Raw genomic sequence first — 15,773 nt, forward strand, 5'->3', positions numbered from 1 at the left:
TTTTCAGTCTGTCAGGTATGCACTGAAATTCAGTGGATATTTCAGGAGATACAGTCTAATTCTCTCTGCCTGGGCTTTATTCTGTAAATACACTAGTACTGCTTTGGGAGGAATTTCAAGAATTTAAAAACTAAAATGAAACCAAAGTACGCTATCAAATGTTTTAAGCCGTGGTTGTTAATAGAAAATGTGATAAATTAAGTTTAAAGCTATGGGTTAACACTGTTATGGTTGCTCTGAAACCTCTACCTTTGAGGCTTTGCTTGCCAGTAAGACAGTAACACATAAGAAATGAAAGGGGTGCCTACATTAATGAAAAGTTCCTGTTTCTAAGTGAGCATTTGGAATAGCAAAGAGTGCAAAATACAGCACATGCACTGACTTTGTCTCTCTCACTGTCTGTGTTTCTGCCTCAATTGAAATTAAAAAATAGTTCACTATATCTATGCCTAATGAGGCAAAGATCAAGTGCAAAAAAGCTTTTGACTGAGTACTGAAAATTAACGATCCATGTCAGTTAAAGCTATTCAAACTGTGCAACTGGCAGACTTTTCTGTAGAATTATAAATTTTCTGCATATGAAGTGTAGAGTTTTAGGGAATCACCTGGATGAAGCAGCTTAATCAAAGACTGCAATAGAAAATAGTGTGGGTGGAGAAGTAACAGAAAAAATGAATGCAAAAAGTGTTTCTTCCTCCCCATTACCGCACCTGAAACAAAACCAAAAGCACAGCAGCAAGTTACAATGAGGCTAAATGAGATGGTCAGACTTTAACAAGAAACCTATTACTGATGCTTCTACAACTATCATAATTTAAATAAAACAAGTTGCTACTTTAGACTGATAGCAGTAAACATACATTCCTTCATAAAGTTACTGTATAGAATCTCGTAACAGATTGGATTGTTTCAGTCTTGAGGAAATTACTACAGCTCAGTAACAGGAAAATGTTGTAACTCGTTAGAATTGTCTCAGAGTTACACTGAAGTAGTGGTGTGTTTTGTTTTGCTTTTCTATTGGTGTGTATGTGTGTATATATATATATATTTCTTTTCTAAATTGTTCTGTCCTCTGTTTTCTAAGTTTAAGTTCTTCACGAGGCCACCAAAACCAACAGAACTGTGCAAGTCTGCCCTTGAAGAATGTGTGTTCTTTGGTCTCGCTCTGGGAGCACAGTGTGATTGTGGACTCAGAATGGCTGGAGTGGAAGATTTCCTGCCTAAGTAATGTGGACATTGTGGGTGTCCTCTGAGTCCGTATGTCACGTTCTTAGAAACAGTAATGTTTGTTGCAAGCACATTGCAATGTTAGCTATATCTGGTCATTGAAATATTCTTCTTTTTTCTTAAGCCAAAACAAGCATGAAGATCATAAAATCATCAAGGGCCAATTTTCTGTTGCTGTTGTCTTTCTGTACACACGCTATTAGAATTTGTGAAGAGCTGTTGGTTGTTAGGAGTGCCCCTCTCCTACTGTCTTAAATTCAGCTGCCACAAAATGTGGTTTGGCTGTGCATTCCTTTGAAAAAGCTGAATGAAAAAGGCCTTTTCTTCTGCCTTTTGCAGCCCTGTTGCAGTGCTCTACTCCATACTAGGATGATGCTTCCTAAAGTTGAAGGAACTGTGCAGTGCCCATAAGTATAATATATTAAACCAAAAAAATTGCCATCCATGCACACTGAAGTAGTTTCACAGATTTTTAGCTTATCTAGAATTATCTTTTCCTGGCGCAACTGCTTCTATGTTTGTACTGCACACTGAGATGGAGCAAATCCTATGACAAAACAGTTAATTTTAATCAGAACTACTTGTCCAGTCCATTTTGCTGTATATGTACAATGAGAACAAGAAGATCTCTCTTAGTCTTGTGTTGCTTTTAGCTTGTTTACACTTACTAGCAATTTTGGTCGTCTTGAGACTTCAGATGAAAGCAAATTCTACCGTGTGTTTTTTTGTTCATTAGTTAAAAAAACAGAGAAGTTAAGAAAGTGAATGATTCTTGAAGAATCTTATTTTACATGGAAGTATCTTTATATAAGCATTTTGTAAGTATGGGAAAGAAATCCACACAATTTCTTTTGTTCAGGGGCAAATTCCACCTATCTATTGATAACTACAGTAAAAGAATTACTGCAAACACGTCCTTTACAATTGTGCAATACAGGCTAAATTTTTTTTTTCCAGTAGTGTTGGAATTCTTTGAATTTTTGATTTTGATTGAGCTAGAACATAAGGAATGATAATTTCATTTTTTTTTTTAAAGGACCTGCTGTTGTTGATCTGGTATCTGTCTGAGAGTTGTTTTCAGTAAGAACGATTGATATAAACCCTATGGACTCTTGTTTTTATTCCTGTTGGAATGTTGCTGGTGTACAAAATCCTTCCTATGGTAAAAGAAGAACAAGTCAGAAACTGCCTCATGAGGCTGTGATACGTTACAGGTGGGTCAGGGTGATCTCTGGTACATGTACAGAGTGGGAGAAGAACTCCTCGAGATCAACCCTGCCCGGGAGAACTTAGTGGGTCCTGGTAGATGAAAAACTTAACATGCGCAATTACTGCTGGTCTTCTGGGCTGCATCAGAAGAGATGGAGAAGAGAAGGATTTGAGGAAACTTCGTGGTGGTGTGAGGGGAGTTTATAAGCAGGAAAGAGACAGACTTTGCACAGTCTGATGGCTTTAAACTGAAAGAGGAGAGGTTGAGGTCAGAGGAGTGCTTCATCCTGCAACTTTCGATGTTTTCTTCAGATCACCACTGTTGAGGAGTGCTTCACTGTGCAGTTAGATACTTTCTTCTGATCACCACCCTTAGGAGCTCTGAAGGGTCTTGAGTTGGGCATGTGATGCTGCATAATAGAGGTGGCAGCTGGAGGGTGCTGTTGCCACAGGGAAGGCTGTCACACTTAAAGAAGTGGGTACAGCATTAAAGCTGAGCTCCTGAATGGATCAATTCTCAGAGAAATTTCACATCTTGACTATTGCCACCCACCCCAGCCTGGGGTCTTTCAAGGCCATCCTCCTTTGGTAGAGGACGATGGTTGTTGTTCCTTGTCCTGCTATTTCTTTATTGAAATACTTTGTTCTTTTTGCTGGGAGTAGCTGCTGTTTTGTCTCTTAGTCATTCCTGTTAGTTCTTTGGTTTCATCACTTCATTTTCTAATTACAGCAGTTTCTTAGGCTTTTTTTTTTCTTTTTTTTTTTTTTTTTCCTCCCAATTTGTTTTTTAATGACCCCGTGTGATGGAGCAGAGTAAACTTTAGGTCAGTTCTTCCTCTCGGAGGGGATGGAGAGTGAAGTGCTGCCTCACTGTTTTCCACAGCCCTCGCACTCCTCACTGAGGAGCTGTACCAGAGAAACAGCTGAGCAGGGATCAGCAATGACAGCATCACATCTTTGCCCTTGGAAATAAAAACTGGACAAGTCACAGTGTACTCATGGTTGCATGTGATTTATGAACTGCATGTTTGATCTAAACCCTCCAAGCAGCTGTAACATGGATGCATCACCTCCAACTCTCTCATCATCTTTGGCACATCCCATAGTTCTTGCTGAAGTCATTCTTGCTGCTGGAGCTAATCAGGGGCAGCCAATGGCCGCTGATGTTGTGCTGCAGTCTTTACTGTCTTCCAGTGGGTGAGAGCTTGTGCTGGAACAGGCTGCTTCTTCTGCATGGCAGATGCTGCCTTCCTTCCAGCTTATGCTTTTTTGTTTCAGCAAGGCTCTTATAAGCAGAGCTCCAGAACGGTGCAGTCAATTTTCAGTTCCCTCCTTGAAGTTTACCATTCAATGCAGATGAGAAAATATTTCTCCAGGGAAATGCAGGAAGCCAGAGATTAGGCACAGCCTGACAGAGAAGCAAGGAAGCACTCTGGAGCAGCTGCAGTGCCTGGGGCATGGATGCCCAACTTTGGCTTGCTGGGCCATTCTGAGTGGAAAGAAATTATTTAGGGCTGCATATATGTAGGTTGCTCTGAAAGTAAGGCGTACTCTTTATTTCCGTGGAAACTACCAACAAAGAGCACAGTAACACTGATAGAGGAGATGCTCAGCTAAAAGCACTATTTTTCAACATAGTCACCACCATTAGTTGTGCATTTTTGCCAGTGATGAATAAGAGCCTGCATGCTGTGCTTGTAAAAATCTGCATGAGCAGAGGTGCCACTGGCGAAATACACTACCTACTACCTCACTGTGCTTACATCCACTATTTGGTCTCTGCAAACATTCAGCAAGCATCAGTTAATGTCAGTAGGTGCTATTTTTCCTGTATCCAGGGAGTTCAGTGCCCTCTTTGCTTCATACACACTTCCATCTCAGACACCATTCTGTCAGAATGGGAAGGTTCAGCCTCTACTGCCATCCCACCAATATCCGCCTCCGATGTTGTGGGCCAACGTAATAGAATAGGAGGCATTACTTTCAGAGCAGCTCTCGTAAGATATATAATTAATGTCTGTAAGTAACAAAACTTATTTTAATGTTTAATATTTTCTTATTAAAACAAAAAAGAGCAACAAATCTATAAAACTGGTGGGATATGTGACCCTGTTTTTGTGACACTGATGCATCAGTTTGGTTCAGTGGCAGTGGCTGCAATTTTCAGTGAGCTCACAGGTGTTCATCAGAGATTTCTGGTAAAATTTTACACCTCCTTGAAAATAATTGTTTGCAGATATATGCACTGCCAAAAGGCAGTGACATGAATAAGGTGTAGCTGCAAAGCGAGGGCTGATTTTCTCTGGTGATAAAGAGCTTATATAAGTCTGGTGAAGAGACATGATCAGATTTTTGAGTTGCATGTCTGATTGCAACTTGATACATTTCATTTTAAAATTTGAGGAAATGTGTTTATGTTGACTGAAAATGGAGTTCCAAATATAAAAAAAAAAAAAAAAGAAGTTGATTTTTTTTTTTTTTTTTTTTTTTTTTTTTTCATTCTAGAAACCTATTCTCAAATTCCCTTTTCAAAAGAGAAAGGCTGCATACTTTTCACTGTTTGCAGGACTACGTTTAGTTGATGTATCACAATGCATACAATTATTTGCCCTAAGTGAGTTGGCACTGCACGGTGCCCTCACCATGCCTTGGATTCAGAAGGAATGGGTTTGGGAAAGCCATGTTTGTTTTTTGTTTTCTGTTTTCCTTTTTTGCTTTCCATTTTCTCTAAGCTTTTGTGCTGGTGAGTTCTGCAGTGAAAGCAAGATCTGTGTGCTGCCAACAAGCACCCATTCTTCTTTGGTCTTTGGACTTTGAGGGATGAGATGGACAGGGCAAGACAGAAGGCTCCAGGAACCGGGGCAGAGAGGGCTGTAACCAGGAAAATGCTCTGAGCTGCCTGCTGACCCTAGCATCTGGGTGCAGAAGTCAGAGCTTCTGAGTTTTGCTTGACTTGGAAGGAATGGGACAAGGCTCAGAAGGGACAAGACCAATTGTCCTTGTCCTAGCTGTGGATGAAAAGAGATCTCCCTACATCTAGAAACTCAGGATGTACACAAGAGGTGTTGTGCATGGAAAGCCCCAAGCTGCACAAAGACGTACATCCATCAGGAGTTTGGTGGAGGACTTTCTTTCCTTGCACAGCTCAGGAGAAATCTATCACCATGTGGCCCTGCGGGATGCTTTTGAGAACGTTTCCCTTTGGAATTCAAGGAGTTTCCTCTTGTGGGGCAACAGAGCACTCAAAGTGATTTCCAAAATTTTAAAGCGTGCTTTTTCCTGTGACTTTTGCTTGGCATTACCGGTGGAGGTTTATTTATTTTCTAGTAACTCCTCCTGAGGTGAATTCCCAGATGTGGAAATTGTTAGTTGCTTGGCTCTCTGTCACCAAGAATAGTCAAGGAGAAATAGGTGGGAGGAATATGAGAACACTCTAATAGCAGGTAACATTCCTAGCTAATTCCTGATAGCTGCAACTGATTCTAGAAGATATGGGCAGATAGTTTCAGGAGAAATTACAAGATTAAAGCTCTTGATGATGTAATACTACAAGTCCTTGATATTTTTTTGGTAGGACGGGAAAACAGTAGGTTTAGTACTTTTCCCTGTTTCCCTAAAAATGCCATTTAAAAGAATGACTTCATTAATGGTTTTGTCTCAGAGAGGAAATTATGCGATCTCTCCAACACATATTTTTTAAGAGCAGCTAATGGCAAGAGGATTTGAGCACATTAATGGATTTGAATATCCTTTTGCCATTAAAATTAATTGGTCAGCCTGGCAGTTTTTCTTCAACAGACACTGGATAATTCATGTTAATCGCTTGAGTAGAGAAATGATGGCTAAGGGAAAAATAGAAAAAATAATTCAGAATGCTCATAGTGACTCTGTGTTTGCTGTTTTATTAGCAAGGTTTGCTGCTCACTTAATATTCACAAGTAAACAAATTATTTACAAAAGCCATTTACTCCAAAAGTAGATGCTGCCACATACTTTAAAACAGGAAGCATTTATTGTCACAATAGAAAAGACTTGATTTCAATACACGATAGTCCATGGCATTTTATGTGTAGTTAAATTATGTGCCTTACTGCTATTGTCACCTGTTTTATCACAATTTCCTGTTAAGAAACACTCGTTGTGGAGTTGCACAAAATGAGAATAGTAAAAATGGCATTGCGGGAGGCAATGCAGAATTTGTGTTGAGTTGTTGCTTCATGTTTGGCCAGACAATGAGCTACTCAGCTGAAACAATGATCAGCTTGATTAAACCAAAGTCTGTCTCCATTGCTTGCAGGACACATCACCTCAAAAATCCTTGTAATTTTGGCCTTACTTGTATTTTATTTGGAAGGCGTACCCAGACTGGATAAGCTGTTTAGGTATGGTTCAGCAGGGTGGACTTTTTCCCACCAACTTGCTCTTCTTCCCAATGTGTCCCACTGAAAAAACGAAGTCCTATGAGCACAAATTGAAACACGTGAAATTCCAGCAAAATAAAAGGAAACAATTGTACTTTGAGGACTGAACACTGTCAGAGGTTGCCCAGAGAGGCTATGGAGTCTCTGTCTTTTGAGTAAGTTAATGTTCAACGGAACACAATGCTGGGCAACCAGCTCAAACTGTGGCCTAGATAATCTGGAGACATTCACCAGCCCCACAGTTTTGTGATTGAATCTGTGATTCTGTGAAGTGCTCAGTGACTCAAGGCAGCAACAACTGGCCAGAGGGTGCCTGGAAGTGAGAGAAGGAAACTGTCCCTCTTTAATTTCCAAATACTTAATAAACAGTAACACTCTACAGAAAAACACAGGGTGGAATGCTGATAATGCTGATATTCTTAAACCAGATAACACATGAAGAGACTTCAGGTTTTTACCAGACTGAGAAGCAGTGTTCAGCTCTGTAAACTTTGTAGAGAATGTGCCTTTCATAAGAGCATGCTGCACATTGGACAACTGGAGCTGGTGGTCTGTAGGCTTCAAGGAGTTTCTTCATGAGAGGTAAACTGAGAGTAAAGAGTGACACGAAGCAAAATGGGCTTTCTGTGCTATCCTTCCTATCTTGCCCATGAGGAAGCAGAAGGAAAAGGACACCAAACAGCTTAAAGATAAGAACAATAAGCTCAAAGAGAGTAGAAGATTTCTGTTCTGAAGAAACGAAGAGACATCATGGCTAGGAGTGATGGTCAGCTCTCCTGTCTTTGAAATATGCTTTAATGCATTCACTGATTTTTTGTTGTTGTTGTTCTCTATCAGTTTTAAAGAGCTCTAAAACAAGTGCCTACATTCCAAATTTACAGATGGGTAAACTGACGCACAGCATCAGTCTGAACTGTGGGATTATGCAGCAGTCCAGTAGAAGGATTCCAGTGGAAATCCATAGTATGCTGCCTTCTTCAGGCCTCTCAGCAGTACGTGTTTGCATGGACAAAGGAGAGAATCTTCTGAGGTGGTACTATTTCCTCTTTCCTGCCCACTCCCTCCCCCCCAAATATGAGATTAGAACCACCTAAAACTTACTTCAGTTTTATGCAGTCTACCTCCTCTGTGACTGGCATTGCACTTGTTCTGAGATCTAAGTCTGTACTAGACTTACTTCCGTGGTATGTTGATCTCCATCTGAGCAACATGATCTTCTTGAAATACTTCATGGTGTTATTTTTTACAGTTACAAAACACATTGTGTTTATCATGCTGTTACTCATAGCAATGCATTCAACTATGTAAAAAGCGGTAAGATAATGCTTCTCTTTCACAAAGATTGTGGGGAAAAAGTCACGGACAATGGTGAAGCCATAGAAGGGTGCCCAGCAGAGAACATAGGCGGTCAAGATGCACATCAGTACCATTACAGTTTTTCTTCTGCATCGAAGCCTCTTCCTGATTTGTTCTGTCTGAAATCCTGGTACGGTTTTAAACCAAAGCTCTCGAGAGATTCTGGCATAACATAAGGTCATGGTAATCACAGGTGTAACAAATTCAATGCCAAAGATGAATAGGAAGTAGGATTTGTAGTATATCTGTTGGTCAACTGGCCAAATTTGACCACAGAAAATTTTCTCCTGATTTTTTACTATAAATAATACAGTTTCAGTAGCGAAGTATGCGGATGGGATAGCTACGAGTATGGAGACAATCCAGACCAAGGCGATCAGGATGGTTGCTGTTTGGTAATTCATGCGTGGTTTCAGTGGGTGAACAATGGCCAGGTACCTAGAACAGACAAATACACTCAAAGTGAAGTCTGTAAACAGCATTAACCAGAGCACAGTTCAAAATACATGTGGACAGAATGAAGCAGAAGGAAACTGCTGTGATTGTTAGAGATTGACATAGTCATCTATGAGGAGTTAATAAATTTGGCCAAAGTATCAGCCTAGAATGGAGATCCTAAACCAGGACAGAAGTTCTGGAGCAAGTAGCTGAGGAGTTTGTTAAGATAGCAGGTCTTTGGCAATCTGAAAACCTGACTGCATATTAGGAACCCAGTCTTAAACTCCCACCTGCTCACAAAGTCAAACTGAAAAAGATGTAGTGTTGTATCATAAACCTTTCTGTTTCTAACAGGAATCATGCATTTGGGAGTTATGGATAGGCTGGAAGAAAAGAAAGAGAGGGAATATTCCTATTACTGACAAATACATTAGCAGGAGCTAACACAGTGTGAGGTGACAGTGTGTCCAGGACACAGCATGATACAGCATCTGGAATACTTTGGTGGGCAGCACACCTATAGGTAAGTGTTTAAAAATGTACCTAATCAGGTGCAGGTAAAAGCACAAATACATAGAAGGAGGAGAACAGTTTGCCTACGCAGAGAACTATTTGAATCTATATATATATATATTTAACATACATGACAGTGCTTCCATTATTTGCTCTGTTAATCCTTGAAGTGAAAAGAGTTGAAGCTGACACTCGCAATGGTTACAGGTGGTTTTCCAGCCACCAGCAAAGGACTGTATGTCCATTTTCTGCTCACATACATTTTTGTTTAGACTGCTGGAGGTGATTGTTGCTAATAATTAATCTCAAATATGCTTTGTTAAGTAGTATCTGCCATCCTGTACAAGTTGAGTTAGGTGCTAGCACTTCTTATTACTGTAAAGCTGCACAATGCACTGCAGAGCATCACCAACAAGTATAAAGAAATGGAAGTATGATGCTTGCAAGACCAATCAAGTGCCCTTGATTCAGTTAAAAAAGGGCTTAGGACCAAATTGCATTCACTCTGGGTTGCAGGACTCTGTTTTTTTCGGTTTTGTTTTTCCTAATATTTGGTAGAAGTTTGGAAGGTTATTTTTTAAGAAGCTGCAGGTATAAGATGAGCTTACATTAGAATGCTCTGTAACCCAGACAGATGAGATATACAGCGAAGAGGAAATTTTTATCAGAGAAATTCCAGAGCTCCCAGTGCAGTTGTATTTGACACAAAGGACTGTTTGAAACAGTGGCATTTCTCATTCATTCAGAGGCTCTTCTGTCCGTATATATCATATACACAGATAGCATCCACAGGATTTATTCATTCTAAAATAAAATGGAGAGTCAGTAGGGCTTTTCACAAGACAGATCTTGGAAGCAGATAAATTGCTCATTGCTTTTAACACCGCAGGCTAGATGTCAAGGGTCAGCAGAATTATTCAGCTTCATTGTGGAGCTGATAAATGAGTATTTTTAGATCAGGTCTTGTGGAAAGAATATTAACTTGTGGGATAATGTGTATGTAGTCATAGGTGTGCATATCAGCTCAGCACGTTTGGCTGAATGGGGAAATCTCCACGGCAGAATCAGAGGAGAGCTTTTGTGATGGATTTCCTGGTTGCCATTGCTTACCACACTTTGCTGTCACTGTGGAATGGTGCTGGAACACACAAACTGGATTTATATGAAACTGCACTGGAAGATGTGATCCAAAAGAGCATTTAAAACATGCTACGTGCTCGTGAGTGTTCAGTCCAGGAAACCCAGCTGCAGCCAACCTCCCTTCTCCTGAACATTAACAGCATGGACATTAGGCACTTAGCACAACATCCTCCTCTTCTGATCTTCTCCATTCACACTGCATTATTCTTTAAGTTTTTGAAATTCTTGCATGTTTTCTGCAAATAGACATCCAGGTAGATGAAGAGGAGTCAGACCTGTGGCAAGTCCTACAGGTCAGGATTACCCTCTCTATACAGGGAACCTTTTAAAATGGCCTAAATATGTGAAGCGAAATTTAATAGGGGCTAAAGTTCAATACACACCTGACATAACTAACATGGCTGTGAAATGAATTGTCTTTATGTTTACTAATTCAAAAGCTCACACATAACAGACAATGAAACCAAAACAAAGTGAATGAAGTTCAATGATTACACAATGAACTTCAGTGATTAATTATTAATTATAGGGTTGTTTTTAAAGATGTGTGGGGAGATATGCTAGAAATCTTATTTCCTTTCAGACATAAGGGCTCAGTGACTTCTATTACTTCATCAAACTGGGATGCAGTAGAAGAGTTTTTTTAAAAAATAAAAAATAATAATTCAGAAGTAGAAAAAGTAATAGAAAATGGTGATGTGCACATGACAGTGCTAAGAAATTAAAGTTTTATTCCCTAAGATTATGCAAAAGGTACTGTGCTGCAGGCTGATCAAGGATTTGTTTCATAGGAGCTGACTGTCCTTTTCCCCAGAGCAGGCAAACCATTTCTGAACTTCCTCAGAATCTTTCTGTAGATTCTGTGTTGACTTCAACAAAAATTAAACCAGCTGTGCACAAGCCAGCTCTATAACTATCAGCAGGGTTAAACTGATCCTGAGTTATCTTTTGGATCAAGTGCCAAAACCTAGGCAACATTAGGCTAGAATATACAATAGCACATGAGAGAAACTGACCAAAGGCTGGTGGTGGAAATGCTAGTGCAATGAATGGTAAGAAGCTTGAAAGAAATCATACAGCATGTAGATGGATATACAGAGGATATGCAGAAATAGGTATGATCATACACAAGAGGTGACTTGTAATGGTCTTTGTGTAAACAGTTTACTGTACAGGTCTTTCTGTGAGTTGGTCATGTCAGGCTTATATCAGCATGAAGCTGATCTTCAGCACTTGGGTCTGTCAGAATCCACAGCACACAGGATTAAGAGAATAGGAGTTGTAAGAAAGAGTATAGTTAAATGACTTGTTAAAATTCCTGGAGGGAAAGGCAAGCAGAGAAATATCTCAGGACTACAGCATAAAGCAGGTGTGCTTTATTTTTATTTACGACTACAGCATAAAGCAGCAGTGCATTCAGCTCACACCATTATGAAGGCTGTAAAAAAACCTCTGGAAGGCTGCATTGATGGAGTATTTTATCATTTCCTGGACACTGCAATCACCACTGTTTCATGGGTTCTGTAAATGGCATTTGGATATTTCCTAGCCTGCTGCAATGTCACCCTCAGAGAGGCAAGTAAATAGAGAGGAGAGTATTTCAATGAAGAAGGGTGCTAATCATACTCACTGCGCATCCGCTTCTGGGTTGGAGCATCCAGCTAAGACCTCAGTACTATCAAATGTTTAATGTATTGACTATTGAGTTTGCTCAGTAGAGCATGACAGAGAATAATAACCCCATTTTGCAAGCTAGATAGAGGTCTTACCTGTTATTCTCTTTCACATAAAAACTGGGAAAAATACTTTAGGAGTGAGAAAAACATATTCTGTGGAGCAGTAACCCTATTAGGAAACTCACCTGTTAAATTCTGTAGTAACCAGTCAACTATTTCTCTCTCTGAAGAATACTTACTTCACATTTTGTAATAAAGGTAGGGCAAAAGGAAAAGCTCTGTAGCCCAGTAATGGAAGTTCCTTAGAGATACATAGTTTGGAGCAGGATTTGGTGAAACACCTTCCTTTTTGGTCTATTGACAGTTTCCAGTTTTGCTGTCTCCTCTTTCCTAAATCTGTTTCAACAATTGAGTTAGATATATTTTTATGGGGGGTTGAGGGGAAGGCTTTAATAAATGAACATTCTTTTCACCTGAAAAGTTTAATCAAGAAATTTCCACTTTGTTTTCTTTGAGATGATCTTATGACCTCATGCGATTAAGCTGTTGCGAAACAAGATACCCAGGTCTGTATAGCACCTACCTTAACGTGACCACATCCTACAGAACAGCTGAGCATGGTAAAAATCTAGAAGTCTGGCTTTCTCCTTGTGCAGTTGTAACTCCTCACCTACCTGTCAACAGCGATAGCCAGGAGAGCGTTGGTAGAAACATAAAGAGAGACAGTCCGTAGGTAGTTGACCGAGGCACAGAGGACATGGCCGTGCTCCCAGGACAGCTGCCGTACCACATAGTAGTCCATCTCAAAGGGGCAGCACACGATGGCAACAATGAAGTCTGAGATTGCCAGGTTGGCAATCAGCAGGTTGGTGAGGTTTCGCAGCTTCTTGTAGCGGGCAAGGGCAGCGATGAAGATGAAGTTGCCGATGCCACAGACCAACATGATGCCAACGAGAGCCACCCCGATCACAATCTTGGCTGCAAAGAAGGTGCGCGTTTTGGTCATGTCATCTTCGCTGTCCAGCGGCAGGTCATAATCACTGTAACTGAAATTGAAAGGGAAGGACAAATTTCGCACGGAGGTTAAATCTCCATCATGGAGATTGTAGATTGCAGCAAAGTTGAGATTGACGGTAGCATTTGGGTTATGTTCGTCTTGCTCCAGGACCATGTCTGTCTTCTTTTGACACACGTGGCTTGGCTGACCCTTGGATTTGTGATAAAATTACCCAGGGTGTCAGGGCACAACAGTGGCAGGCAAGAGACCTCATCTAAAGTTTCCTTATGAGCAATGAGTCAACGTTCCTTTGTCCCCATGAGATTATAGAGCAACAGCATCATTTATCGTCTTCTGTGGGAACAAAAAGAGGAAAGCATTTCCTGAGAGGAAATTACAGCAAAAATAACGTTCATAGGGGGAAGCAATATCCACCTGATTGTCTCGCAGCTCTATTGCTGTCAGTGCACAGTGGGAAGAAATACTTTGTGAAAGGATGCTTCGGTTATCATAAAATACCTAGAGTTGCATAAGACACTGGTTGTTACACCTGGCAGTTTTATTTACCAAACATGAAATTTTGTTTTTAGCACAGTGTAAAGTGACAGTACAGGAATGTGCAATCTGCTTCAAATATCTGCCAGCCTTCAAGTCCATGGTGTTGACATCTCTGTGTGAGGTAGAAGAGCTAAAAGGAGATAGCACCTTGGTTTGCTGAGAAGCATCTGATGTCTCTTCGGGGCAAGGCTTTTGCTTTATGCTGGTTGTCTCAGTTAGGGCAATACAATAAACAAGAAAGAAGAGAACTGATGTCCTGGCTTATAAATACATTTCTTAATTAGTAAGAGTTGCCAAGACCCAAGAAAAGAGCAAAGCCAGCACTTTCTTTTTTGGCAGCCATGTAGTGAGTGCTGGGGGAGGGACGACCAGATTTCCAGCCCGCACAATCTATCATTGCTTCTCTCAAACCAGTGTAGTACTGCCAGTCTGCATGGACAAGAATTTATCCCATGAACCTTCTTGTAAGGCTCTGTTGCAAAGGCAAACCAGCTGTTCAAAAGGAGTGTGCTTCCACAAACAGTTTCACCCTGAATATTTGAAAAGAGAGAGAGGATACTTCCCTCTTTGCACTGCCTGTTGTACCAAACATTAAAAGCAGATTTATTTTCCACACGGAGGAAAATATCTAGTCTACTCCTTAATATTACCTTTCCCTCTGGACCAAAATGCTGAGAAGACTGTATTCTCGCATCCTCCCACACTATGTCTGGGAGTCCCCACACCAGACTCCCAGATATCAGGACAGTCCTAACCCATCCCAGAAGAGAACTGAGGAGGATTGCTGCTGCTTCTGTATTACAGCAGTGGGTCTTCGGCTCAACAAAGGTACTAAGCAATGCCCACAATGGCTACAAAGGACAGTGTACAGTGGAGCTGTTGTTCTCCTTCCCTCCCTACAGCCACCCTTAGCCCCTCGCGTATTAATGCTTCACAGATTTGAGAGAAACTCTTCTGTACAACTTCTGTCTCCACACTGCTTTTCAGATTGAGAGTTGCAGAACAACTGAATAGCAGAAAGCCAAAGCCTGAAACTAAACAGCATTTCAAACAATTAACTGACATCCCCAAAGCTGACTGGAAGCACGAACCTTCACGAAACACTGGTACTAAACAATTACTTGGACACAAAATCTGTATATTGGTCATAGCAAGGAGCAACATCTGTTTTACACAAATGTCTCTGCAAAATATCAGGAAAGATAATTAAAATAAATAAAAACAACCACACACAAACTGACATAACACCATCAGGTAACTAACTACCTGCAGTTGCTCTTATCTTCTTCAAGGTCTCTGGGACTCTGGGTGTAGTCTCCTGGATTCTCCCCTGCAAATACGTTGCTGTAACTGAAGCACAGAAGGGATTACTACAAAAGCAGCCAAAGGACTTTGCTGAATGATCATTTCTCTGCCCTGTAGCTCAGAGGGAGGACAGCTCTGCTGTCTCCGTGCATGCATCTAAAGCCTTTTCTCAGTGGGAGGCACCTTGAAGCTGTCCATGCATTTCTAATTTTAAAGAGGCAGTACAATACAGAGACAATACAGCACAGGTCCCCAGCCTTATTTTTCCGCTCTTTAAGTCGCCTGAAAGCAGCGAACAGCAGAGTGTCTTTGTTAATGAATCTGAGCATGGAGGGTATAAAACCCCAGTGTGTGCTTGTTTTTTGAGTTTTGTCTGTGCTGGGCAGCAGCTACCTGTACCTGGTGTGAAACAGAAGCAGAATACAAAGCTCCCACTGGGGAGGAGCGGGAGGAAGAAGAGTTTCCCAGGGACCTTTCTCTATGGATATCTCTTGCAGCCATTGTCCTGAAGACTGCTACTGTGGCAGCTTGTGCAGAAAGGAGGGTCAAGCATTGAACAGCCATAAATCAAAAGACTTCTGACAGCTTCCCTTGACCTCTAAGGGTATTAGTCAGAGTAGCAAAGAGGCAGTGAATCCTTAAGGACATGGTATCCTTTGCTAATGCTGCCTCCACGTTTCTCTGAAGGGTGCTCACCCCAACAAGAGGTCTTTTTGCTTCCCAGTTCTCCAAAAGCAAAGGAAACACGCTGCAGATCTCCTGTTCTCTTCTGCACCTCTGGTCATCTTCGCCATAGCTGACATTTTTCAAGGTGTGGAGTTGGGACACACTGCATAGTTCTTGGTATGTGAGACTGTAGGAGGCTATAGGAAGTCTAGAAGAGTGTTAGTTTGCAGAGAACTTATAATTTGATCTGCAGTACACACTTGACGA

At 40.9% G+C, this 15,773-nt stretch overlaps 1 protein-coding gene across 1 annotated transcript; it reads right to left on the reverse strand.

The window, feature by feature from the left end:
• Positions 1-6,322: 6,322 nt before the first annotated feature.
• Positions 6,323-14,915, reverse strand: PROKR1 (prokineticin receptor 1). Its single transcript, XM_052678282.1, has 3 exons — positions 14,802-14,915; positions 12,655-13,331; positions 6,323-8,651 (listed from the first exon to the last, which is right to left on the reverse strand). Exons 2-3 carry the CDS (start codon positions 13,149-13,151, stop codon positions 7,955-7,957), a joined length of 1,194 nt encoding a protein of 397 aa, XP_052534242.1. The 5' UTR covers positions 13,152-13,331; positions 14,802-14,915; the 3' UTR covers positions 6,323-7,954.
• Between the last annotated feature and the right edge of the window lie 858 nt (positions 14,916-15,773).

Source organism: Tympanuchus pallidicinctus, unplaced genomic scaffold (assembly GCF_026119805.1).
Source record: "Tympanuchus pallidicinctus isolate F22 unplaced genomic scaffold, pur_lepc_1.0 scaffold1, whole genome shotgun sequence".
Classification (NCBI taxonomy): domain Eukaryota; kingdom Metazoa; phylum Chordata; class Aves; order Galliformes; family Phasianidae; genus Tympanuchus; species Tympanuchus pallidicinctus.